The 26,772-nt window shown below is 35.0% G+C and overlaps 1 protein-coding gene across 1 annotated transcript in view; it reads left to right on the forward strand.

Annotated features, from left to right (window-relative positions):
- The window catches only part of calcr (calcitonin receptor), a 66,150-nt gene that overhangs the window by 19,190 nt on the left and 20,188 nt on the right, over nucleotides 1-26,772 (forward strand). The window contains exons 2-10 of the mRNA XM_083523657.1: nucleotides 11,788-11,851; nucleotides 14,628-14,790; nucleotides 16,018-16,125; nucleotides 17,808-17,911; nucleotides 18,065-18,227; nucleotides 18,336-18,446; nucleotides 18,623-18,735; nucleotides 18,986-19,077; nucleotides 25,045-25,171. Of these exons, the coding sequence (XP_083379783.1) occupies nucleotides 11,807-11,851; nucleotides 14,628-14,790; nucleotides 16,018-16,125; nucleotides 17,808-17,911; nucleotides 18,065-18,227; nucleotides 18,336-18,446; nucleotides 18,623-18,735; nucleotides 18,986-19,077; nucleotides 25,045-25,171 (1,026 nt within the window). The 5' untranslated portion in view covers nucleotides 11,788-11,806. The remainder of the gene's footprint in view (nucleotides 1-11,787; nucleotides 11,852-14,627; nucleotides 14,791-16,017; nucleotides 16,126-17,807; nucleotides 17,912-18,064; nucleotides 18,228-18,335; nucleotides 18,447-18,622; nucleotides 18,736-18,985; nucleotides 19,078-25,044; nucleotides 25,172-26,772) is intronic.

The raw sequence follows: 26,772 nt of genomic DNA on the forward strand, positions 1-26,772 counted from the left end.
CCATGACATAGATCTTAACATAAGGTCTACCTTACCTTCCTTCATTTTTGTCAGGTTCTCCTCTGGGACACCCCTCTCTCTCTCGATGGAGAAAATAAAGTACATATTTTCTGCAGGAAATAAGCAACTTTATGATAGAGGTTTTATGATAAGACACCAATGCATAATCCATGATATACACCAAAAATATTTACAATTATGATAAGAGAAAACTCGCTTTAACGTTAAAATCGGGTGATAATAAGAAAACTACTTTTGTTATGTCGAGATCACAAACAAATTAAGTCGTGGACTCTTAGGACTTCCATACTTTTAGGCTGCTAGTTTCTATTATTGAGGGATAAACCAGTGAGTTTCAGTGTGCAGTTAATGAATAATAATATTATTTTATATTATTTATTAAATTATAATCCATGAATCATAGCAAGCATTGAGCATATGCTTTTTTTTTACAACTATTACACATAATGTTATACATTAAGAATTAATTACGCATAACGAAGGTTGCTATTCAGTGAATTGTATTTTTACAGGTAATGTTTGTAAGCAAGAAATGTGTAATACGCCTTTATCACACCTAATGAAAATGTTGAGAGTTCATTACAGATATGGCCTTTATGAAAATTGTTTTTAGATGCGGTATGCATGAGCACTTTTGATGAGAAACGTGTTCAATCAACTTGAATGAAAATCTCGTCAACCCTCTTGAACAACTTTGTTCTTTCAAAAGTGAAATATATTTTTGCAGCACAGTGCGGAAAAACATTAATGCATTGTGTCACAGAAGCCTGTGGAGTCGAAAAACTGTTTATTTTTCCAAATTACTTTCTAAAAGCATGTATGACTCAAAACTGAAGGCTCTAAACAAACCTTCTTATATTTCTTAATGCTGGATGGTTTTATATACTGTATATATATATATATATCAAAGGTAGGTTTTGCAAATTTATAAAACAGGAAAAAGCACCAGACATTTATTTCTAGCTGTTCTTTTTGAGCTCTATCGTCTCCTCTTGAAATGGTAGTTAGAAACATGCAGTAATAGAAAGCTGCCATAGAAAGAAAAAAGTTTGGAGGGCATTTGGCAGGAAGTGAGCAGATTAATCTGGACACACTGCTTCTGCTTTTCAATAGAGCAGAGAGCATAAAGTTTAAGCAGCATCATATATACGACTGGAGCCCCCACGCCAATATATTATTCGGTATGAACTGGTGTGTTAATCAAACACATGTAAATAATATTTTTGCTTTCATGCTAGCAAGTGGTCAAGTATGAAGCAAGGATTCCATAAATGTGATCAGTGTGTAACAGCAGTGGTTTATATTAGAATATATATATTGTATACTAATCAGAAGATCAGGAGATCAAGCCCCAGTATTGCCAAGCTGTCACACTTGGGCCCTTGAGCAAGACCTTTAACACTGTACTCGAGGGGTTCTGTGTGGTGGCTGACCCTGTGTTTTAACCCCAAATTCTTAATATTGATGGTATATGAGAGAAAAGAATTTCACTGTGCTGTAAATTACATGCGAGAAGTAAAAAAACACTTTTAAATTAATGTATTAAATATTGCAGGCTAGTACACAAAAACAAAACAAGAAAGCGATAGATGAACATCTGAACAATATATATATATGAACTGCAGCTGAATAGTCCATTGTGTCAGTGTGAGAGTGGGCTTAATTTGACAGGAACTCAAGATTTAAAATAGTGGTGGAATCTATACTTGACACCATCAGTGCTCTTATTTTGGTGGAAAAATAAAACATGCTGATTTTTTTGGCTCTGAATGGTTTAGAGAGGGTTTTTTGGAAAGTTTTGCTTTATAGTCTCAATAGCAATAATACAATGCATCTGTAAATAGAGAGTGTAACACCCAAAGTCACTAAAAGATCCTGAAAAAAATTTGAACACTCAGAAGCAATTTTAGTGAGCAATCCAATTATGAGTCAGGGAAATTGGGAAAATATCAATCACATTTCTGTGCTAGGGTATTGCACAAAGAGATATAATGTACCAACAATGACAAAGATATTATTTACAACAAGAGAAGCATGAACATAAAAGCACAACCAAAAAGATATAATAGAAAAGAGATACAAATATAATAGAGAAAAATATCTACAACAAATAACAGAAAACCCAGAGAAAAGTGGATATGTCCACATTGAAAAATATTCACTTATTTACTTAAAAAAATATAGTTAAGGTATTACATTAATAAAATATTTGCATGCCTTTTTTTGACCATTTGAGTTGTTGCCTGTGATTACTAAGTGGTATAATTTCTCTACAAACCCATATAAATGTCTTGATTTTTCATGATGTAAGGCAAAGATCAGTAAACTTTGAGCATCATCTGTAATCCATGTATCTTTAAAACCTTTGCCTATTTAAATCTTGGACAAAAATGCACTATTCATGAAAAGAATTTGAAACTAGAAAATACAGAAGAGAACATTAATAGCTAAAATTGCACAGTGCAATAAAAACATCCAATTTTAAGCTCCTCTCAGTAAAACCCTGGAATTACTTAATCGATTACATTGATTTACTTATTACAAGCATTATTCTCTCCCAAAGGAACAGAAATATAATATAGGAAGGCAGTTTGTAAAGTTTCTACTGGTATTAGTGTATACCTTTTATACTGAGAAAATATCTTCATATGTAAAGTAGAGCACTGAATAGAAAGTTAAGTGAGGTAGGAACAGTGTCTTTATGATTCTACTTCCCCAAAAATTGTAAAAATACATCATTAGGACATCAAGACATCTTGCTATTGATATGACTAAAAGTCAAAGGTAAAGTGCAAATAAGCACATTCAGAGCATTTTTAGGTAAAATTTGCATGGTAATATGTAGATCATTTTGCCTGGATATTAGTAAATAATTCTTATGGTTTTTAATATCTATTTAATTGCTATGGTAACAATAATTGAAGTAGAAAACCAAGTAAACCAAGTAGTGCAAGAAAAGCATTGCTAACAGCAAACTAACAAATCTCTCTAATGTTAGCAAACATTATTGTAAGTCTCACTATGTAACCTAGCTGAATATTAGAGCAGTACAAATTGCCTTGCCAAATACAAAGTGTATGTGACAGGTCATGAGTTTAGATCTTAACAATGCCACAAGTGTAACATTTATGTTTACTTAAATTATGAACATTTATTAAAATACATGTCATATATACTATATATCTTATTATATTTATTTTAAATTGATTGGGGATTGATACATTAACACTTTAAAATATGTATCATATACAATGAAAAGGTGTAAACTGGTATAATTTTGTGATAAAAAATCTTTGGCACAAGGAAGCTTTTGTTATCTTGGGCTGATTCGGACACCTTGATATATACATTTTTACACGAATAAATAGATGATTGATTTAGAAATGAGTTTATTAGAGGGACAGCGCATGTAGGATGTTTTGAAGACAAGGTGAGGGAGGCGAGATTGAGATGGTTTGGACATGTGCAAAGGAGGGACATGGGGTATATCAGTAGGAGAATGCTGAGGATGGAGCCACCAGGAAGGAGGAAAACAGGATGGCCAAAAAAGAGGTTTATGGATGTGGTGAGGGAAGACATGCAGGTAGTTGGGTTGAAGAGGCAGATGTAAAAGACAGAGGGGGTATGGAGACGGATGATCTGCTGTGGCGACCCCTAATAGAGGATAAATTATGAATTAAAACATATACATTACACATTACACAAACACATTAAAATGAATCCTATATTAGGTGGTTTTATGATAGAAAAACCTCAGCAGCATGAAGGCAAAATTAAACTGTAATCTCTAGTTATAACCAGGTGCTTGAGAATGGAGAATGAAATGTAATAAAGTGGAGAATGGAACAATGACCGTGTTGAAGATCTTTACTCCCTGCCTCCAACGAACACAGCAAATAAAAATGGCAAGGTTCTCTGAGATCTGGTGATATTCACAATTAAATGGGCTCAATAAACTACCCAGATAAAACCTTCACTATTTTACTAAAAGCGATGAAGAATAGGAATCTGTGATTGGCCTTGTTGAAGTATTTTATTATATATTTAATAAACCGTTATCATTCTGCCCCATAAGCACTAAACACCGATCATAATCAAGACCGTTTCCTATTCAACAACTGACACGTGTCGTTTCCCCCTCTTTATTCAGTTGCTTTTATTCTCCTTTAATTCCTGGGATAAGTGTCCTTGATCTGCTGCGGACTGCATGCGTCTGTATGAACTGAGCCGAAAAGCTCGAGCCCATGTGGCACTTGGCTGACTCAGAGCTGGACTGATGATGGATTAGGTGTAAATGTGACTCGTCACGACAGAAGGCTCAGCTCAGAACGAAAGTACGGGTCAATGAATCAGACATTGAGAGAAGATGCTTAAGACAGAGGCGAATGGCGGTGAGGTGCAGAGTTTCAGGTTAAGTGAAATCGCACATTTGTATAAAGGTTCGCTCAAGGGTAAGCACGCAATGACTCAGAAGGGTAATCACCAGGATAATTCGTACCATCCAGCTGAGATAAACTTTAAGGTTCTGAATGCTGTGCAGTTTGATCTGTAATGTAATAAAGTGGGGTATGCAGTGATTTTGGGTTTAGCTCATACACAGACAGTGTTTTGAATGATATCACTGTTATATATACTCTTTTGAAATATATTACACCATATGGCACAGTCTGTAAGTGATTTATTAATTTTATTTTCACACATTTTTTATGTGTTAATTTTTTAAATGTAACAACGAAATTAAAGATAAATATGTTAATGTAAACCCATTGAAACTGGGAAAACATCATTCCCCTTCCTGTCCTAGAGGATGGGGAAAAAAGATATAATTATTTATTATTTAAAACAACAGGACCATGATTGCTAAGGCATAACCAAAGAAACACCAAGAAATATAATAATGAAAGAATCTACAACAGAATCTACAATCTACAGTACAATATCTACAACAAAGAGCAGAAAACCCAAAGGAATGTAGAAAACCCAAAGTAAAATAAGTCCACATTGAAAAATACCAAACTCACTTATTTACATTAAATATATAATTAGGATTATTACATTATTAAAAATATTTTTAAATGTATAAAATGTGATGAATATGTTTGAACCTTGGTATCACAGTTATTTCATGTGTATGGCAGATGATCATCCAATAAATACAGTATAATTAAAAAAAAGATCATAACATTCAGTTGCTTGCAGAAGGTTTTTAAATGATATTTTAAATGATATTACATTTAATAATATCAAAACATTTTTTTCTATATCATTCCATTCTTTTTCATTCCACACTGATTTGGGATGATTAACTTGGACAGTTAGAAACATACACATTTGTAACACTTATTTGCTGAGTTGTTTTAGCTTTGAGTTCTTAGAGTACCACAGGGTGAAACACAATCCAGCACTATTTCAGGCATTTAGCAGACTGTGATCATTTTAGAAGTCAATCTGATGCTTTTCCACATCATCAGTAGAGAAGAGTTTTGCTCTCAGACCCCTATGACACCATATGACACCATATTTAATGTATCAAACAGTGCTGTTTTTTTTTAAGATTATATAGGAGTATGTCTTGCTTTATGGTCTTTATATCTATTTCTTGTTTTGCTTTTTATCAACTGAACTGTGCATTTTTGATGAAATAGGAATTTGTCATGAAGTGCAATTTCTTTCTTTCAATCATTCATCACCATCATTTAATCCTGGCATATAAAGTACATTTTAATTAACATGAACTAAATTAAAATAAGGTATTATATTTAATTCATTGCAGCTGTTGTGGCTTTTATTTTTTTCAAACGGCAACATACACCAGATGAATTCACAAACAATAAAACCTAGCAAAGGTCTGGTATTGATTAGTCTCATGAGCTAATGTCCACTTTATAGACAAAGTATTGGGACACCAGACTTTTGTTGGGACAATATGTGGTTCTTCTCAAAATTTTTACCATAAAATCGAAGGCACACATTTGCATAGGATGTTTCTTTTTTTTGATTTGGTAGCATTACATTTTCCCTTTACTTGAACTAGCAGACTCAAACCTGTCCCAGTATAAGAGTATAATCTATTTACAAAGCCAGCTCCATGAAGATATGGTTTGCATGGGTTAGAGTGGAGGATCTTAATCCTGCTATTGAGCTTTGACTCTAACCATTTTGAACACATTTGAAGTGAATTGGAATGCTGACTGCACCCCAGGCCTCCACCCCAACGCCCTTATGGTTAAATGAGGACAAATCTTTAAAGCCACACTCCAAATCTAGTGGGACATCTTCCCAGGAGAGTGGAATTTATTATAAAAGCAAATGGAGACAAAATGTGGAATGGGATGTACAAAAAGCACATTCGTGATGCATAAATTCTATGGTCCAAACCACTCATAATGCTGTACATGTCTGTATCTACAGCCCCAAATCCAAAAAAGTTGGGACACTATAAAATGTAAATAAAACAGATTATGATTTGCAAATCTCATAAATCCATATTCTATTCACAATAAAAACATAAGTACATAACATAAATAAATAAATACAAACATTTCAAATGTTTAAACTGGGAATATATACAATTGAAAGGAAAAAATAAGGTTATTCTATATTTAATAGCTACAACATATCTCAAAAAAGTTGGGACAGGGCCCTGTTTGCCACTGTGTAGCATCACATCTTTTGTCCGTATACATCTGAGAACTGAGGGGACCAGTGGCTGAAGTTTTAGGAGAGAAATGTTGCCACATATGTCTGATACAGGATTCTGTCTGCTCAATAGTTCTGATTGTCCTTTGTTGTATTTTTCATTTCATGATGTATCAAATGTTTTCAAATAATGAAAGGTCTACACACTGCAGGCAGAGAGACAATATTAGCAAGTTGACGCTGCTGCGTTCGGATGCCATTCTGGTCGGTCCGCCCACCATATCTTTATATAATATATTTTCATTTATTTACTCGAATCTTCTCATTTTTTTTTTTCTCATATTCTTTTATATTTCATTCTTTTAGCTTTACTTAATACAATTTCTGAGCGGTCGATCAGGTTTTCATTTCTTGCATCCTGAACAACATGATGAATATACCTTGACGACATAAACCTTGTGAAATAACTGAGATGCCAGTTTGATGTCTGAAAATGTTTTCTGTTAGTGGCACAAAGTAAATGCTTAACTTGGTTGTTCTGTGGTGGAGCCAGAGCCTTGCCACAGCCTAGCCTTATTAAAAATGGAAACCAAATGTGCAAAATGTGCATCTGATCTAGATGTACATGGACTCTAATTTTCGCTGGCAAGCCTAACATTTTAGCATTTTTTTTTCTCAACATTAGACACAATGTGGCAGAAAACTGAGCCAAACCAACACAAAATGTCATCGGCCAGACTGTGAACATCTTCACTTGAAGGCTCTCCTGACAACAGCAATGATGCAGCATTGCTTCTTCTCAGCATCACCCTGGTTTTCTGAACCTTCTTGTGAAACAGTATCTGTCATCATATAATAAAGCTGAGAAAATCCACAGTGAATCACATGGGATGCTGAGCAGCTTGGTGTTAGAATTCCTTATAACTTTAAATGAAACTGACATGCTCTGATAGAGCGAGGTCTGAAAGTGCACAATTGCAATGTGTGTGTGTGTGTGTGTGTGTGTGTGTGTGTGTGTGTGTGTGTGGTGGGGGCAGCCTCAAGACATCATTACAGCACATCATTAAACAATGGATCTAGAGATTTCATCTGGACAATTCTATACAATTCTTAATCTATGTGGTATTGCTTCCAGACGGGTTTCTTCGTTTCGGCAGAACACATCTTGGACGACGCAACGACTAGCCAACAAGCATTTTTTAAATGGAAAAACGTCACACCTCATCTATCACTTGTCATATTCTGGGCTCGAAATAGTACGAGGAGTGGGATCTTCAGATTCTTCATGCTGCCATCCGAAGGCTTCAACAGTCAATCATCAGTTCTTTTCATCTCTGATTGACTTTATCACTTTATGTCATCTGAGAAAAACATTTGATTGTCCAAAAGTGACAACTCATCTCGCAGTCCCATTATAAATGTTGATGCTGAGCTGGAAAGGCACTAAATGCTGTTAAAACATCAAGCAGCAAGCCCTTACACATAGCTTTGCTGCAAGAGAGAGTGCGGCATATGTCAGTAACGCTTTGTAATTGGGTTGCTAAATTATGGACAGTCCATTGAATGCATTTTTCCCATCTACTTGTTGAGAATGCTTTGGTCCATTTTTGGGCCATATACATGTCATACCTATTAAAGCTGGTTAATGGCTCTTTGCTGTACAGGTGCTATACTTTCTTTTTTTGGATTGCTGACAGCAGCTCTAATGGATGGAGAATTTTCGTGCACCCAAACACTCTTAACCAACCATAATGGTGCTTTTTTCAGATGGGGCAATTGCCTCAGGGTATAAAATGGAAAATAGAAAACTGAAATATCGAGCTAAACATGCATATGCCAGATGAAATACCTACTGCAGCAAGCTTTAATGCTGGGCCACAAAGAAAAACTGCAGGGCTTAAACCACGACTCAACGTAACGAGTGTGCTGTTTTTATTGTCATCTCCATCATGCTTCTTTGACCTTTGAGGGGATGAATCACACTAAGCTGGATGTCTTCATCTCTAATTAATGTCTGCTGTTTTTGCTTTGTGCCATTGTGCATCCTAGGCATTCCATTACAGTTGACTTTAATGACTGGCAATTCACTTACGCCACATTTTCACAAATGAGAGATGATACCGACGTGAGCTGCGCTGTCGTTTCTCTTCCTTCAGTTACGATCTCAGAAATGAAAAGGAGCAGTAAGTCCTCAGCTGGCAAAACAATAGCAATGCTGCAGCACTAAACACAAAAGACTCAGTAGTTCAGACTGTCTGACTGGATCTTTTATCAGCAGATTATATGTCTGTGTTTGTAGTCAATGCAGTTTACAGTGCTGACCTAGACTGCAGTTTTTTGTTGGAAAAATTTATAATGCGTATTTTAAAGAATACAGAACAGTAGAGAGGAAAACATTAAAAAGTTAGAGCCAATTAAGGTCTTCTACTTTCCCAGTGCTTCATTTATCTTCAGCAGCTACACAAAAAGGTTTGCATTCTAATGAGACTGAAAAAACTAATCTTTGTTTTTATTTTAAAAAAAATTCTTACAAAAAATGAATTCCAAGATGAACAAAAAAAAGTAAAAAAAATAACTAATAGTGTGTCATGGTGGTAAAGTTGGTAGCATTACTCCTCACAGTTGCAGAGCACTGGGGTCGACTAAGAGCTCAGGTTACCATCTGTGTGTTTTCTTTTTTGGCTGTTCTAACATGTCTTTCTGGATTTGTTCCTGGTTCCCCATTTACCTCCCACCTCCATAGAGCAGATTGTGTGATACCCAGAGATGAACTGGCTTCCAGTACTGGGTTTGAATGGGCACAATGAAGAAATAATACAATAATACAAGTCCCAAATGTTCAGAAAATGCACATGAGAGTCTGCACCAAGTTATGCCAAACAATAAAGTCGTTTTTCCTACCTAATGCTATTGCTGATTAGTATTGCTGCAATGGTTGCAATACAGATGGTTAGAGGTTGGTGCTGTCCTGGCAGGAAATCGACTCATTATAATGTGTAGCTGTTTGTGCCTTTAGGTACAGCTTTAAGTATAAATGACCTGCAGCACAGGTGAATCAGTCAGTCACTGACAGAGCTTCACTGCTTCATCAAAAAGTGACCTACTGCAGTTGCTGAGGATTCTTCATTATGGCTAAAAGTTAGTTTAGGGTTTGAACAATTTTGCAAAAAAATTCACAAAAATAAAACTAAAATGAAACAACCTCATTTGCTCATTTGCTAAAAACGTATGCAGCAGTGGTGGGCCATCAGGGCCAGCAAGTCCTTTCCTGCTGGCTTAAACTTGTACGTATTTAAATTCCCAATAGTTTTTTCTCTTAATTTCAAAGCATTTCTATCAGTTTTCAGCCGTCACATCACATGTAAGTCAAAGGTATCTATCTGCTATAAGCCCTGTAGAGTCAGCAGTGCGGGCTATTTTGATGTAAGTACTCCTTAAAGTTGTTGCTTTAACCAATCAACTTGCAATTTTGGCCACTCTGAGACCCTCTAGAAGGCATCCAATCATTTCAGCATTTTCACGTCTTTTGATTGGATGGTCAGAGAGCGCCCTAGGCAGAGCTGGCAACCCACATATGTAGCAAACCACACAAGCTAAAATATATTTGTGTGGAATTAATAGCTGTTTTTTCATTCCACAATGGCTAAAAGCGGAGATAAAATTTAATTGGATGTAGATAGAATTACAAGGGCATTTACAAGACAAACGGAAACGGAAGTCATGAGGAAAAGTATTCCAAAGCAGTTCAAAACAATTTTTATGCTTTTTCATTCAGCATTCATACTTTTCTTTCCTGTATAATATCTGAAAAAAAGGAACGATTTGCCTTTATTTAAAATTCCCAGGAAAATTGTAATGCACATGGAAAACCAGTGGCCATTTTATGAGGTTAATATTGATGCTTCTGCTACATTAAAAGGAGACTTTTTAATTGTATTTATTGGGTTTCTTGCTTTAGTAATGACATTCATTCTCAATGCATTCTTGTCTCTGATGCAGCTCTCTGTTATACTGCGTTTCTCTATAATATCGATGTTTTCTACAGCTGAAGTGTCATAAATGTATTAAGAGGTGGATTGATTCAGGTAGGACACCACTGAAGACCTAGATGTGAAATGCATGGCCCATCAATTGTATATATTATAAGACCCACAACTTGCTCAATCCCTGATCTATTAACTTGAACAAACATTTTATCACAATTATTTGCTTTGTCAGTAAACTGAAGCGTAAAATCTTGCTGTATGAATTACAGAAAGCACTTCGGACAGTAGACTGCAGAGAATCCAGTTTCACTGTACATATGGCATCTGTACTATGTCAAACTGTAATATTATTGGTACATGGTAGCCGAAATTGCATCCGCAGTGCAGGTTTCAGCACAAAAGTTAATAAGAAGTATCAATACTAAAGGTTTGAAAAAAAGTCTGTGTGAGTGTAAAGATGAATTATAGTAATAAAAATTTCTTCCCAGCCCAACTAAGGAAGGGAGTAAGACCTCTGGCTGTTGTCGAATTAAAAGCAGTATCAGATGGCAGAGTGGATCCAGAAGCATTCTGGATGGTGTCCATCAGCAGGGCTACCCGCTGAGGTGCTGAAAGCAAACACGCACTGAGGCAGTCTGGTTACACGGCAGAGTAATTATCTCACGAAAAAAAAGTGGATTTACAAGGTGTGACTAAAAAGATCCATTGGGAAAGGCAGTTTGACAGGAAGCCAAGTGCCTGAGAAAAGCCAAATATACATCATGCTGTTAACACAGTCTTGATAGTTTAATTGTCTTATTTATTTATGCATCTTCAGTAACCACTTTATCTTGGTCAGGATCTTATTCAAAGCCTAGGTGAGCCCTGGGTATGAGACATGAATGTGGTGGCAGTCAAATGACAGATATCAAAAGTACATTTACATACTCATTTACACCTAGGGGCAATTTGGTGTAACTAATCTACCTACCAGCATGGTTTTGGAAGGTGGGTGAAAACTGAACAACTCAGAGGAAATGAGAAGAACATGCACAATTCCACACAAACAGTTGCTTGACAATAAATCAAACAGTGAATCTTATGTAAGCCTGGACCTAATATCTGTCAAACACTTTTCTTATTATTCTTCTTGTCTTTTTAGACAGATAAAATCTCAGAGCATGGGTTGGAAAAGTGTCTACTGGATATTAATGTCGGTTGTGTTGGTAAGTATAGAAGAACATTTTTCATAGTTTGTTAGAATTGCACTTTTATATCTATTTGCATGGCGTAGGTTGCATCAAAAGAGGTATCTAACAGAGGTTAAGGGATAGGGGTTCAAATCTATAGCTTTTTTTTGCAATATTTTTTGTACGAAATCCAAACACATTGCACTTGTTATTGCATTGCATAGTTATTGCATTTTTATGTATTTTTTATTTTTTATAAAAAAATGTTCATGACAGTAAATTTGTTAAATTAGTAGGATGCATTTTAGAAATAGGACCAATTAACAAAGTAATGGTTAACAATTATAAACTAAATAAACTATCACACTTTAGGAATATACTATAATATGGTAGAATACTGATACAAAAAGAGTCCCATAATAGCAGGAAATTCCTAGTAAAATGCTGTAATGTTGCAAAATGTTGAAAAATGACATTTTCAGCTTGAAAGCTCTCTAGTCATTTTCACATCATCTGTGCCTAGAAATAAATTAATTTGATGTATGTCAGTACTCCATCAAATGCTAATTGCTTCAATTTGTTCAGAAATATAATATGATTCCCCCTAAGAAATGATAAAGATAAATCACTTGTGGTACAAATTCTCCAGTGTGCTGCTTAGTGTCAGTGCTGAAACAGGCACGTTTCCTATGGAACATGCAAAACCCTCCAGATATAATCAGTTCTTTTACAGTGTGACAGTGGCGTAGAGCGGTCTGGCAAGCACTCGCCCAAAATGTCAAGTGCTTTTCCTCACCCACTTCTCCTCTTTCATGCTTGTTCACACTGCTTTTACACAGTCCTGTGTGTTAGTCAGGTGCGCTTAATGGGTCTGTCACCATTATTTACTGCTATCTATCTATCTATCTATCTATCTATCTATCTATCTATCTATCTATCTATCTATCTATCTATCTATCTATCTATCTATCTATCTATCTATCTATCCATCCATCCATCCATCCATCCATCCATCCATCCATCCATCCATCCATCCATCCATCCATCCATCCATCCATCCATCCATCCATCCATCCATCCATCCATCCATCCATCCATCCATCTATCTATCTATCTATCTATCTATCTATCTATCTATCTATCTATCTATCTATCTATCTATCTATCTATCTATCTATCTATCTATCTATCTTTTTTATCTCACATCATACACAATATATGCACAAAAGGATTTGGACATGACCTTTCCTGCAATATGTGGTTTGTTTGGTTTGGTGGTTCCCCAAAGTCACAAAGAAATCACACTATTGCATAGGATCATTTTAAATGCTGGGAACAATTCTCTTCACTTGAACTAGGAGACCCAAACCTGTTCCAGCATGACAATGTCCCTGTGCACAAAGCCAACTCACTGAAGATATGCTTTATATGGGGTGAGTTGGAAGATCATGCTGAGCCTTCTATAGAGTTTTGACCTCAACCCTAGCAAACACCTTTGGGATAAATTGGAACGTTGACTGCACCCCAGGTCTCATCACTCTTCACCTGCCATAAACACCCCTTAACTTTGTTTTAATCAGACTAATGGAAAAAAACAAATAGAAACACCCACAATTTCCCCCCCCAAACAAATTAATACCCTAAATGGTGCGCTTGTGCTTTTCACAAATGTATTTCAGGTTTAATATTTTGTTATTATTTAACAGAAGAACAGCTGCCCAATTGCTGGTTAGCTCAGAAGTGGCCTTGGCACTGTTATGACATTTCAGTTATGAGTTTTGGCAGTTAACTTGTTGCTTTTAGAACCTTTGAAGCCACTGCATATGAAGGTTGTACCTATTAACTGGTGTGTATAATGAAGAATTATGTGATGAAATGTTAATGTGTACTATAAATAATTGTTATTTTGGATGGGTGGTAAAATGATTTTTTTCTTTGGTCAAAGAAACAGAAAATGGTAAGTGGTCTGGTTGCTGAGGCTTAGCTTGGTTTTTCCACTGTGTAGGTGTGCAGTGGAACATATCGAGTAGATGCGATGTGATTTAGTATTTGGAATCGAGTTTTGACGAGAGGAAAAGTGGCTCTTTGAGCCAACATGAGTGGTGGCCTGGTGGTCGTATGTATGACGTCATTTACTTCAATGTTTGGAGTGACATCATATGTACGGCTGCTAAACTGCTACATGGTACGTCATATGTCAGAACTCTCAAACATGTTTTTTTTTTTTTTTTTTAAGCATTACAGGCGTAAGGGCAGTAAGAAAAGGGGGACTTTCTTTCTAATTTTCACGTGGGTTATATATTTTTACTTTTATTTTCATGTAATGAGGAATACGACCTGGTTGCTTTTGAATTACCTCTCATCGTTCTTCAGAATTACAAGTGTGATGACTCATGCCAGATGCCACCGCTTCAGATGCTATCTGAAGTATTGCAGGAGGAGCATTATCTGTTTGCTTTAAAAAAAAAAAACCCAGGCTTGATCTAAACCACTTTAATCTACACAATGATGACATTAGCTGAGCTCCTGCATTTATAAGCCATTCCTATCTTCACAAGCATACTTCTCTAGGCTTTACACAGTCTGAAATGCTTTTGAAGTATGAACTGGCTCATGGGTAGTGCCTGCAGATTGAAAATTTTAAAGTATTATAAGTGAAGGAATGAATTTTTGATTATACCGAAGCAATTCTATAATTTATTTTTGTTATCGTTTCTTACTAGGGCAGAGAATAAGACATGGTATGGTCGGGCGCATTCAGTGTGACATTTTATGTTAATAAAGTTTATTAAAAGTGCATTTCTTTTTACAGTGGGTAACTACTGTGGCTGGAGCAGATCCTGAAGCTGAACCAACCACAGACTTTTCTCTCGCTCCTGCTATGGGGGTGATGGAGGTAGAGCGCCAGATCATGACAGAATCTCAGTATAAATGTCTGGATCTGTTGAGCAGGGATGGGATCCGCAATAAAACAGGTATAATAGGATACATTTTATGTCTTAAATTAACTGCATATGTATCTTAGAAAACCCTTCACATGCTGAAATATTGGACAACCAGCCACTATATATATATATATATATATATATATATATATATATATATATATATATATATATATATATATATATATATATATATATAGTACAGAAACAACAGGCTTTCCTGTTGTGTGAAACAGCAATTACATTAATAAAGGTTTCCGATTGCAGACTGAAATTATTAGGCTTCACTAGGGTTATCCAAAATGTTTACTGTTTGAGGAAATCATACTTAACTTAGACATCTTTAACTTTAGACATCTTTAGGATTTTTTTTACCACAGTGTTTGTTCAATCGGTTGTTAAACCAAAAGGAAAGTAAGATTAAAAGTAAATAAAAACCATCTGTGTTTCTTTTCTTTTTGTTTGTTTGACAGAATCATTCACAGCTTTATCAATTGGATATTTCTATGCAAAAAAAAAAAATACATTACTAGTGAACCATTAACTTTATAACAGACTAACATACTAACAAGTATATGATAATTTTGTGCTTGTACTCAAAACATTATGAACCAATGTTATACTGTAGTTTTCTGTCCTTGCATTGGGTCCCTGACTCAATATCTTTTCACTGATTTTTATTCTTGCATAAGGACAATATAAGCTACAGTCAAACGTTTTATGTGGAATATTTGTAAGCATTATTCACTCCAAAAAAAAACAATACATTTGTATTGTCAGTTCAGTTATCTATTAAACAGTCAATTGGTTGGAAATTTTAGAAATAAAATGCACATTTTCATGCTGTAAAACATGTATATAGCATTTAAACATTGTAAAATATTGTATATTTTTTAAATATGAACTTTAAAAGATATATTGATTTATACAGGTGAATGACTTTTAATCCTACAGTTATGTCCATATATAAATAATCTCCAGTACCTCCTGCATGTTGACCATGGACCATGCAAAACTCCAAAACAGACAGTAGCCTAGAGCCATGAAGCAGCAATGCTACTTATTTAACAAACTACTGCTGTAAACTATGAATTAAATTGTAATATTCCAGACACACTATCAAGTGATTTGTCCATGCTTGTACAACCTGACAAATAAATCTCTTATTTTGAATTAACTTGGGTTTAAGCTCAAATGTACTCCTCAGGAAAAGCAGCTTTATATTATATCTTTTTTTCCTCATTTCTTTCTTTCTAGCCTCCCATTGTAGCCGTTTTTGGGATGGCTGGCTGTGCTGGGATGAAACTCCTGCTGGGACCTATGCTTCTCAGAACTGTCCAGACTACCCCACCTTTGACATCTCAGGTAAGCCTCAAGAAGCTATTACCACACATCCTGCCTTGCTATTTTAACCTTTGGGTAATTGGAAAAAGCTCTCAAAAAAATCTCAAACGGATATTTAATTTGCAGCATGTTCTTCCTTCACTTTTAACATGAATTGAAAACAAAACATCTGTAGGTCACGTTTTTTTTTCCCCCTAAAGGTGTCTGGGAAAGCTTTCTGGATTTTATTTGGAACTCCAGAAAGCAATTTATTAGCTGTTAGAGGATAGAAGACAGCAGTGCAAGAACATCTTGATCTCTCTCTTTAAATAGAATCACACAAATAAAAACCTGAAGGAAAATTTGAAAGCACTCATTCCAGAGTGTTGAGGACAGGGAGTATAAGTTCTTGTGTGGAATAAGACCTTGAAGATCTTATAAAAGCTCCACTAATTTTTTAGGACACTTTTCTAGAATCACAATTTATTTTTACAATTAACTTTCTTTTCGGCTTCTCCCGTTAGGGGTCGCCACAGCGGATCCTCCGCACGTTTGATTTGGCACATGTTTTACGCTGGATGCCCTTCCTAACGCAACCCTCCCCAATTTATCCGGGCTTGGGACCGGCACTAAGAGTGGCTGGGGATGGTTCCCTGACCGGGAATCGAACCCGGGTCGCAGCGGTGGGAGCGCTGCATCTTAACCACTAGACCACCAGGGGACCTCGCAATTTATTTTTTATTTTTTTTTACAATTGATATTTTAAAAAGACCTGCCAGTGTTTATTTTACCTTTATTGGAATTTCTTAGTTGATCAAATTTGGCAACAAACTTTGCCAAAAATGTGTAAAACTGTTAACCATGAAAATAGCATTGGCATCAAATATTCAGTTAATTATCGTTCCACTGTCCATCCACATTTGTCCATCACTTAATTTTGTTAAACTGAGGATCATGCTAACAAGTTTTCCCAACCCTGTAGACAGCTTGGTTGCAAAAATCTTTTCGTCATAATTACACCTATTAAACATAATCTATTCAGATGAAATAGAGCCACTGTACAAACACATGTCTGATTTTACATTAGCAAGGTCTTGTGGCTAGTCAAACTAAGCTAGCTAGTTATGTAACAGTGTAACTTTAGATGATGTTATAGCAGGGTAAGAGAAATGACAGAGAGAAATAAAACTCACTATCACTGTGTTTAGCTCATTTATGATTCGAGTTGAAATACCAGCAAGAGGAGTAAAGAAACTAATTATAGATTATAAACAGTTAAATATCCTGATTGGAGCTCAGGATTGTGCTGTTTGTTAAGCAGTTATATGAAAGTCTATAATATTAAATTGTGAATTAGGTTTTAGAATGACTGTATAAAGTTTATTTATATTTCCATGAATTCTTACTACCACTTTTTTGCTTTGTATGTAATTTACATAAAGACCATAGTTCCAGTTAATGCATAGTCAGATACACGTTTGTAGCAATGGATTCTTTTGTATAAAGAATTAACAAACAAGATGTGAACACTGGAATGAAAATAGGAGGTTGTTAAAGTGATTTAAAATGGCGCCAGTCTTCTGTTCTAGTCTAGACCAGTACATGGTTTAGTGTGATTTACAGTCCCACACTGTGCTAATGCTCTGATTGATCTCAAGGTAAAGCACTGGCACACTTACTGCAGTATAAGTGATGGCTTTTTATGTTTTTTTCCTCTTGCACAGAAAAAATAACCAAATTTTGTGATGAATCTGCCAATTGGGCTCATGGCACACCAATAAATAATACATGGTCTCAGTGTCACAGCATCTTAAAGGACAAATTGAAGGTAATTACAGCAGTTCTGGTCTGGCCAAGTCCTATTTACTTTGCATAAAAAAAAACACTTGAATAGTAAAAGAAGTAAATTTACTTACAGTTTCCTCTAACTGAAGTTTAATCAATTCTATCCTGTTGATTGTTTCTAATGGTATTTCTACAGAAAGGGTCTGTTTATGGTGAACTGGAGCCAGAAGCTGATACCACAGCAGAAACTCTGGTCAGTCCTTTGGAAGCTCAGAAAGCAGAGACCAGGAAGAAAATCATTGATGGTCAATATAAATGCTTTGAGAAAATGAACAGAGACCCACCATATAACAAGTCAGGTAGTGGACTAGTCTTACTTTTAGAAGAACCGTAATGTGATTTTTTTTTACATTGACAGACAATTTACTCATCATTTACAGTCTTAATTTTTTCTGCTCCATCTTTAGGTCTGTACTGTAACCGGACTTGGGATGGGTGGCTGTGTTGGGATGATACACCTGCAGGAATATACACATCTCAAAACTGCCCTAACTACTTCCCTGACTTTGACCCCACAGGTAAAAGACTGTACAGTTATAATATATACCCAGTTTCCCCCAAAAAAATATCTTTGTTTGTTTTTGTATGACTTCTATTCTGGTTCTTTGTTGTCAAGGAAATTATAAAACCATGAAACAGCTGTTTTTGAGTTTGGTCAAAAAAATGTCAAACAATTTCTCTTTTTTTTTATTAGAAAAGGCCTTAAAATATTGTGATGAGACCGGGAACTGGTTTCTACACCCAGAGACAAACAGGACATGGTCCAACTACACCATATGCAATGCCTACACTAAGGACAAGTTAAAGGTAGAAATCAGGACATTGCTCTTATTCGTAAGTATTGAAATATTCAAAGAAGATTAAAATAGCAGCCTGAACAGTTTACTTAGACACCATATGGAAGAAAACACATTTATTTCCAGGTTATTATTAGTGAGGAGTACATCTGCAGGACTTTGACAGTGAATATGAAGGAGTGGAATATGGCAAGTTGTTCAGTGTTGTGTCGACTAAAGCTGTTTCACTTTTGTAAATCTGTTGTGTGTATATATTTTAGAGTGCATACATTTTGTACTACATGGCAATCGTGGGTCACGCTTTGTCCATCGCCTCCCTCCTCATCTCTCTGGGAATATTCTTTTACTTCAGGTAAGTATCGGCACAGTATTACAGAATACATTAGTTCATAGCTGTCTTCTACAGCATGGTTTTTCAGCCAGGCAGTTTCATGGTGAAGGAGTCAATTTTGGGTTTGAACACATGTCAGATCATTATTTGCGAGTGGATAACATTGCAGAGATAAAGTGCATTTGATTTAATACCTGTCATAAACTATGCTGCAGTAAAGTATGTGCAGTAATTACACTGTAATGATGTTCATAAAAGAATATCACCAAAGTTTCTCCTGCTTTTTTTTTTTTTTTGTCGTTTGATTTTATTGGCTTCCAGCTGCAGTAAAGAGATAGGGTTCCTCCATTTTTCTGGGGGATCTAATGTATAAGTAAAATAGGTTCTAAAAAGATGTTGTTTTAATCATGTTTGGTGATATACTGTACATACATATATATATATATATATATATATATATATATATATATATATATATATATATATATATATATATATATATATATATATGTATGTATGTATGTATGTATGTATGTATGTATGTATGTATATATATACAACTACCTATGTATAACCTATTATTTATTGTTCTTTTAAAGAGTTTAACCAATGGTAAGTATTGGGTAAGAGATTAGTTATTTGTCAGATTGCAGTAGAATTAGTCCTAATTACTATGATTTATTGAATGTATTATAGGAATTTACTTAGAACTCATTCTAACACCACTGATTATCAAAACCCACCACAAACAAATGGAAGGTCTCTAGTAGAGGAACTCAATGCAACAAAAAACTACCATTTACAATATGCCTAAACGGTTGAAAATCCAAATTTGAATTTACATCACATTTGAAGTGCCAATAAAAACCGTTATGAAAACCAGTGGAAAGGACTAACAGCTGAATGGATTAGAAGTTCCTCAGTCGTTTCCAACTCATTTGGTTCTACATTCAAAACCTTATTTCTTAGTTTCAGGCTTTACTGCCTGCTAATCCTTTATATCTGTTAGGTTTGCTGGCTGGTTTCTAAGCCAAATGACACCATCAGTGCTTTGCCTGTTTTTTATGGCATAATTTAATGCTGACTTGGTTTCGCTTTTAACTTTGATAGATAGTTATTCAAGCAAACTCAATTTTGTGGCTTACTTCACGTCATCAGAGATTATCCCCCCTCCCCCTATAATTCAGTTCTAAATTTGCCCTAACCTTTGTTTTTGTTTTTGTCTCCACCCTGTCTTGTCACTACTTCTGTGTCACATGTGTTTGTTTTTCTTCATGTAATGTCCCTTGTCCTTTTTGTCATAGGTTTATGTATTCACTTGTCTTTTCATTCACAGGTGTACTCACTTCTGTGTTTATTAGGACGTGTTTATTTATCGCTTTGTCCGCTTCATGTTCAGAATAAGATTCGTTCAGTCATTGTTGATTACCAAGTAGGTTATTTTTTATTTACAGCTTCACGTTTTCACATTTTAGTCACGTTTTGATCACATTTGGTTTCTCGCTCCTGCCTTGCCTATTTTGTTGCTTGCCAATCAGCTGGATTATGTTTTTGCTTCTGGATTTAAAATTTTTCTTTCATAAAATGTTCCTTCCCTGCATCCGCCTCCACTATTGTACATTTGTGAGTTACATGACTTACATGGTATAAGTCTACAGAGAAACGTATTTTCTGTCTGAGTGACAAATGTGTACTATACTCAGTATAGCTATACCAATCAGCTCTTTTTTTTTATTTTATTATTTATTTTTTTATCTGGTACTCAAATTCCTTTGCACTTTCTGAAAATGCCAAGTACACATTAGATTTTGTGAGCATTTTGGCCAAAAATAGACTTCTCATACAATCTGTATGGTGGTTTCGCTGCAAAATCTCTTTAAAAAGACACTATCTAAAATAACATAAAACAGTATCTAAGAAAATGAGAATGTTTTTAAAGGCAACATGTTTCAGTCTTGTATTCATATCTGTGTCCATGATAGCCTCTGACTGCAGTTCTTTGCTGAAACCTGATATGGACTTCTGCAGTTGCAGCCCATTTATCTAAATGTTCTGTACATTCTTAAGATTTTTCTACAACCTCAGTTGTAAAGAGTGAAAATATTTCTTATTCTGAGCTCTCTAATCAAGCAAGTGTATGACTTGCTCACTTGTCATAGTTAAATTCACACTTAATCACACTTGACCCCATTCTAATGAAGAATAAAATTGGGTTTTTCTGCCTGGAACATAATCTATGTATTTTAAGCACATAACTCTATATTTTTCACATTTATTGATCACTTTCCCAATTATCCAACTTGCACAGGGTGTACAAAGTAGTAATTTTGAGTAAAAATGTCTAAGCTTTTTATTACAGTCTAAATAATGATTGCATTATTGAACCAAGGCCACTCAAAAACCTTATAGTCTTCATATAAGTCAGAAGGACCTCTCAAGTTTTTATTGGAAAAGTCACCATATTTGATGAGCTCTCCAATAATGGTTATGGTGGCAATTAGTAAAAATGATAGGCCCAGTATTTTACAGGAGGATACGCAGCAGGTGTTAATGTGTGCTTTTAATTTAAACTTCATATTTAATATGAGAATTGTGTTTGCCCACTTTTAGGAGCTTTTCAACTCAATTCATTAAGCTGGACTGTTAAAGTCATAACATAACACACATCAAAATTAATGGGGTAATGTTAGTGGACCTGTATTTATTAATTTTTTTGCCCCTCTGTTCAGTTGCAGCATCTCATTGCTTGTAAAAAAAAAAAAGAAAAAAAAAGTGAAGGACAAGCAGTGAAAATAATGAAACGCTATTTGGAGGAGAAATGGATTTCTCATTGTTGCTCGGTTGTGTTTACTGTTGTAATCTGAGTCTGTGGTGTACATGATTTGATTGATGAGTGTGTTATGAGGAACGAGAAATGTAGGAGGGATGGAATATTCTGGAATTCCAAAAGAGACACGTAGGAGTGAAAGAGAAGTGGTATATATATATAATATATAAAGATTCTTTTACTAAATTTATTTATTTATTTATTTTTGCCTTACTCATTTAAACATCTTAATGTCTAAAAGAATGCGAGGTGTTGAATTCAATGATGAATAGCCACGGCTTTGTATGTGTTTATTTTAGTGCTAAATGTGATAGTATTATTTGAAATTCTCAACGTTTTAATGTTACCTTATTGCATCCAGATGTGATGTTTACACAGGAATGTGACATTACACCACAGCACAAGGCTTTTTTTTAATTAATGCCCCTCCCTGATCACTTCCAGAAGAGATCGGTTAAAAATGTGTGATTCAGTTTGGAAAATGAGCGCAGTTTTCCCTCAGGTCTTGCCAGTCTTCCAAGAACAGTGTTACACAAGGCAGCTGATTTTTGTAGCTGTTAAGGGCCCATATGGGTGCGGTCATGTGAATGGGATGACTCTGCTAATGGGCAGATTTGTTATTTTTTTAAATATATATATTTTCTCCATGTATTTTTTTCTTTGTTTGATGGCTTGCTGAAATGTACTGAGACAGTTGTTAACAAACCACCATTTGTATAACCTGAGATAGTTGTTGCATCAGCTTAACAATTATGTTAATGTGTTTTTCACTGCCTGGATAATTACAGAGCAACACGCCTAATCTCTTAGCAGAAATTGGCTTACATTTTAATTTGGAAAAAAATACTGTTTCTTTTTATAATTTTTTAGACTTGCATTATTCAGTACATGCCATAACAATTAAGAAATTTCACGCACAATAAAAAAGCAGATGTTTAGATTGCTATCCAACTTTAAAGAATTTGGCAGGTCAATCATTATGCACTTCTTACAATATGGTAAAATGTCTAGAGTAACAACTTGTTTAATTGTACGTCTTGTATTGAGGATGTATCACTCAATCCAAAGCTAATAAATAAATAAAGGCAGTTTGCATTTGAAAAAGAGAGGGTGTAAATATACATATTTTTAGTAGCAAGGACAATAGTCAAAGATGTTTTTTGAAAAAAGTTATAAAATAAATTAACTTATTTTTTGTATAGTTAACTTCCCCTCTTTTAAAGTCTAGGGGTAAAAAGGGGGAGTAACATGCAGTAGATTTGAAAGGAAATGAGACCCAGTAATACTTTTTCCTTTTTTTCACTGTGATTTACTGTGAAGTACAATAACATTTACTGTAATACTTTACACCACTGTTTAAACTAACAAAAGTCTCACGTAGACAGGTTTGCACACACCAATGACTAGGACTATAAACCTGACAATGACCATAATCATAATCATAACATTGACAATGACAACCATGACAATATCATACAAAATATGTTTCAAACCTACTCTCATGCATACATGACAGCACATTAATACTGAAAAACCTGCCTTTATTGGGACATCTGCATTACTGATTGGCACAGCAATTCTCTATGATCCAGCCGATGAGTGAAAATAGCACAAAGAGAAGATGGGAAGGTGACGCTGTAGCATTTAACATGTGGTTATTACTCAACAAAAAATATTTTTGAGAGTATTAACAGTAATGCTTTATACCTTAAATCTGGACACATTGCATGGTCTTGGTTTTTGGGTTAAAAATAAAGGCATGATTTACAAAAGAAATCTTATTATTTTTTCTAAATGCAGAAGCATGAACTACACCTAATCCATTTGTATAATCTACATAGCAGAAAACTAATGCAGGTGTAAAACCAATCTCTAAATCCATGTGAAAATGTATACAAAGATTTTCAAGACTTTGCTTACTGAACTATCTTTTTTGTCGTGAGCTTGGTAGTGACTAAAGCTTGTTAGCATTTGTATAAAATCCGTATGATATTTCATACAACTGAAGACATTAGGGTGGTGTTCAGTTGAAGCTTTATCCTAGAAGAACTCACATGAGACCGTTTAAGTTTGCGTTCCTATGATTTAATATCACTTTGTATAAAAGAGAGCGCAGGTAGCATCTGACAATCACATTATGCTAATAGGAGCCAGGAAATTCTCGCCAGGGTTTTTTGTGATTTATTCTTCTGCTTACTGCTTCAAAGATTTCACATTGGATTTGGAAACTGAAATGTGAACATTTCTAGAATCTATTGTATTCCAAATACACAACCAATACATGACCTCCATTCTTCTGGGAAGATGTTTCTAGATTTTGGTGGGTTCTTGTGGAGATCATTTAGCCAAGTCAGGTACTGATGTAGGTAAGTTTAGGAAGATCTTCCACTCCAACCCATGCACATGGACGTTGTTAGATTTGGTTATTCTAAATCAGTTGAAGGGAAAATATAACTGTATTACATCCTATACTATTGTGTGTCTCCAACTTTTTGGTAAAAGTGTAATATAAAATGTAATACTTTAGTATTTGTAATAATACATAAAAGCTAGTAATCTATCTACTGATAAAATTAGCTAAGAAGTGATACATTGGGTTACTATTGGCAGAGCTTCACTATGAGTATTATTATGTCAATTATATATTATTACTAATAATAAAGGTATAGCATTATACTGATACTGTTACTACCAATATTCTTAGCATTTCTATTCATAGATTAGGGCATTAATATTAATAAGGGAGGATCAGAAAAACTCGATTTGATTAAAAAAGTATTATGGAGCTTACTTTGTGTACTGCCATGCTGGAACAGGTTTGGATCTTCCAATTCAAGTGAAAAGAAAATGTTACTTATGCAATGGTGTGCCTCCAAGTTTGTGATAACAGTTTGGGAAAGAAGATCATATGGCTGGAAAAGTGTCCCAATACTTTTGTCATATAGTGTATCAATGCTTTTTTTTTTCTTTCATTTTCATTTTAAATGTTTTTATTTTTACTGTCACTACTTGACAGTAAAGACAAACATAGTGTAGCTTTTTGTTAGGAATGTGTATTTAGTATATGCACGTGCGATTTTTATGTTGCCATTTTTGTGCCTTTTAAATATAAATGATCTTTTAGTTTATGTTGTTATTGTTTTGTGGATTTGTGTTGCTAGGAGTCTGAGCTGCCAAAGGATCACCTTGCACAAGAATCTCTTCTGCTCTTATGTGCTCAACTCAGCCTTCACTCTAATCAACCTCACATGTGTGGTCAACAACCCCAAAGTGGTGCAGAGGAACCCGGTAAGAACCCTGTAGCACAGATCTCAGCACTTTTACACATGACCTGTAATGGCTGGATGGAGTATTTTACACACTGTTTACCCAAGAGGTGTTAAATGTTTATAGAACAAGGCTCCAGCTGTTTGAACAATGTGTTTCTGTGTTTCTGTGTGTGTGTGTGTGTGTGTGTGTGTGTGTGTGTGTGTGTGTGTGTGTGTGTGTGTGTGTGTGTGTGTGTGTGTGTGTGTCTATGGAGTCTTACTGATCCAGGAAAATTAATCTGGTGATAAAACACAGAGCCGAGTTCATTTAGGAAGCTGTTCTATTTATACACATGATAGGCTTTTAACAAAACGACACATTGAGCTACTTCATGCTTCATGTGATGCAGAGCAAAACAGCAATGTGTGTGACTGTGAGCTCAAGAAAGAAAAAAGGAAGGAAGGGAGGAAGGATAAAAGGAAAGGTGGACATGAACAAAAGAAGGGGGAATACGGAGTAAAAAAGGAACTTGCTATACATTTGGTATCACAGCATAACATCGTTAGCAAGCGCATATATAAAATTTCTCAAGAAATAGTTGCTAGAGGCATGAAGTACACACAGGTCATTGGCATAGTCCGAATAGAAGCAAACTGTCTCTGAATCCATGTAAATCCATGTATTTTTAAGACGGTGTTCTCTAAATTCATTTATTACAAACAAATAAATAAATCAATTTTTAGAGCATATATTGTGGAGAAAAGTAAAGAAAAGAAGGGACGTGTGTAAGTGTCTGTAGATGTAGTGTTGAATGTAGATTAGGTAGCAGGTTGGAGGACTTATGTATTGTGATGTGGCGTATTCTGATGTGTTATGATGTATTATGGTGTATTGTAATGTATTGCAGCATACTGTGGTGTATTCTAAAGTGATGTAGTATGTTATGGTGTATTGTATTATTATGTAGAGCATTGTAACGTATTGCTATGTATTCTGATGTGTGATAGCGTGATGTGATGTATAATGCAGAGATGACAAGTTTAATTACAGATACTCGTGTTTTAACAGACTCTGGTACAAGTTGAAGTACTGACTACACGTTTTCACTCAAGTTAGAGTAAAAAAGTCTGGGCTCTGATGTATATAAGTAAAAAGTAGCTATTAATGGTATCTGTTTTACTGGACCTCACAGCATATTAATATATTATTACAAAATAATTTACAATATTTAATCTAATGAAAATCTAATGAATGTATCCAGTCTGAACATCCACCATATAAAACACGAGCAGAGAAAAGATGATGATGATCATGCGATCAGGATGTCTGTGGTCTCAGTCATGTTTACATCACTGACTCATCCACGTTACCCCAGACCACACGTTAACCCCAGATGGGCTGAAAAACGGCGAGCAATAAAATGAAAAAATATTGATCATGTCTCCAAATAGATTAAAACTAAATCAACAAGCCTGTTTTAAAAAGGAGAAAGTACAGATATTTAAAAAAAAAATGTGTAAAAAAGATTTTAGGAGTAATAGTAAAATGTTGCCAAAAACAATAAATAGTGAAGTAAAGTACTGATACTGATAATACTTATGGTGTATTATAGTGTATAGTAGCATATTGTGGTTATTCTT

The sequence above is a fragment of the Silurus aristotelis genome (assembly GCF_946808225.1).
Source record: "Silurus aristotelis genome assembly, chromosome: 21".
In the NCBI taxonomy this organism is placed as follows: domain Eukaryota; kingdom Metazoa; phylum Chordata; class Actinopteri; order Siluriformes; family Siluridae; genus Silurus; species Silurus aristotelis.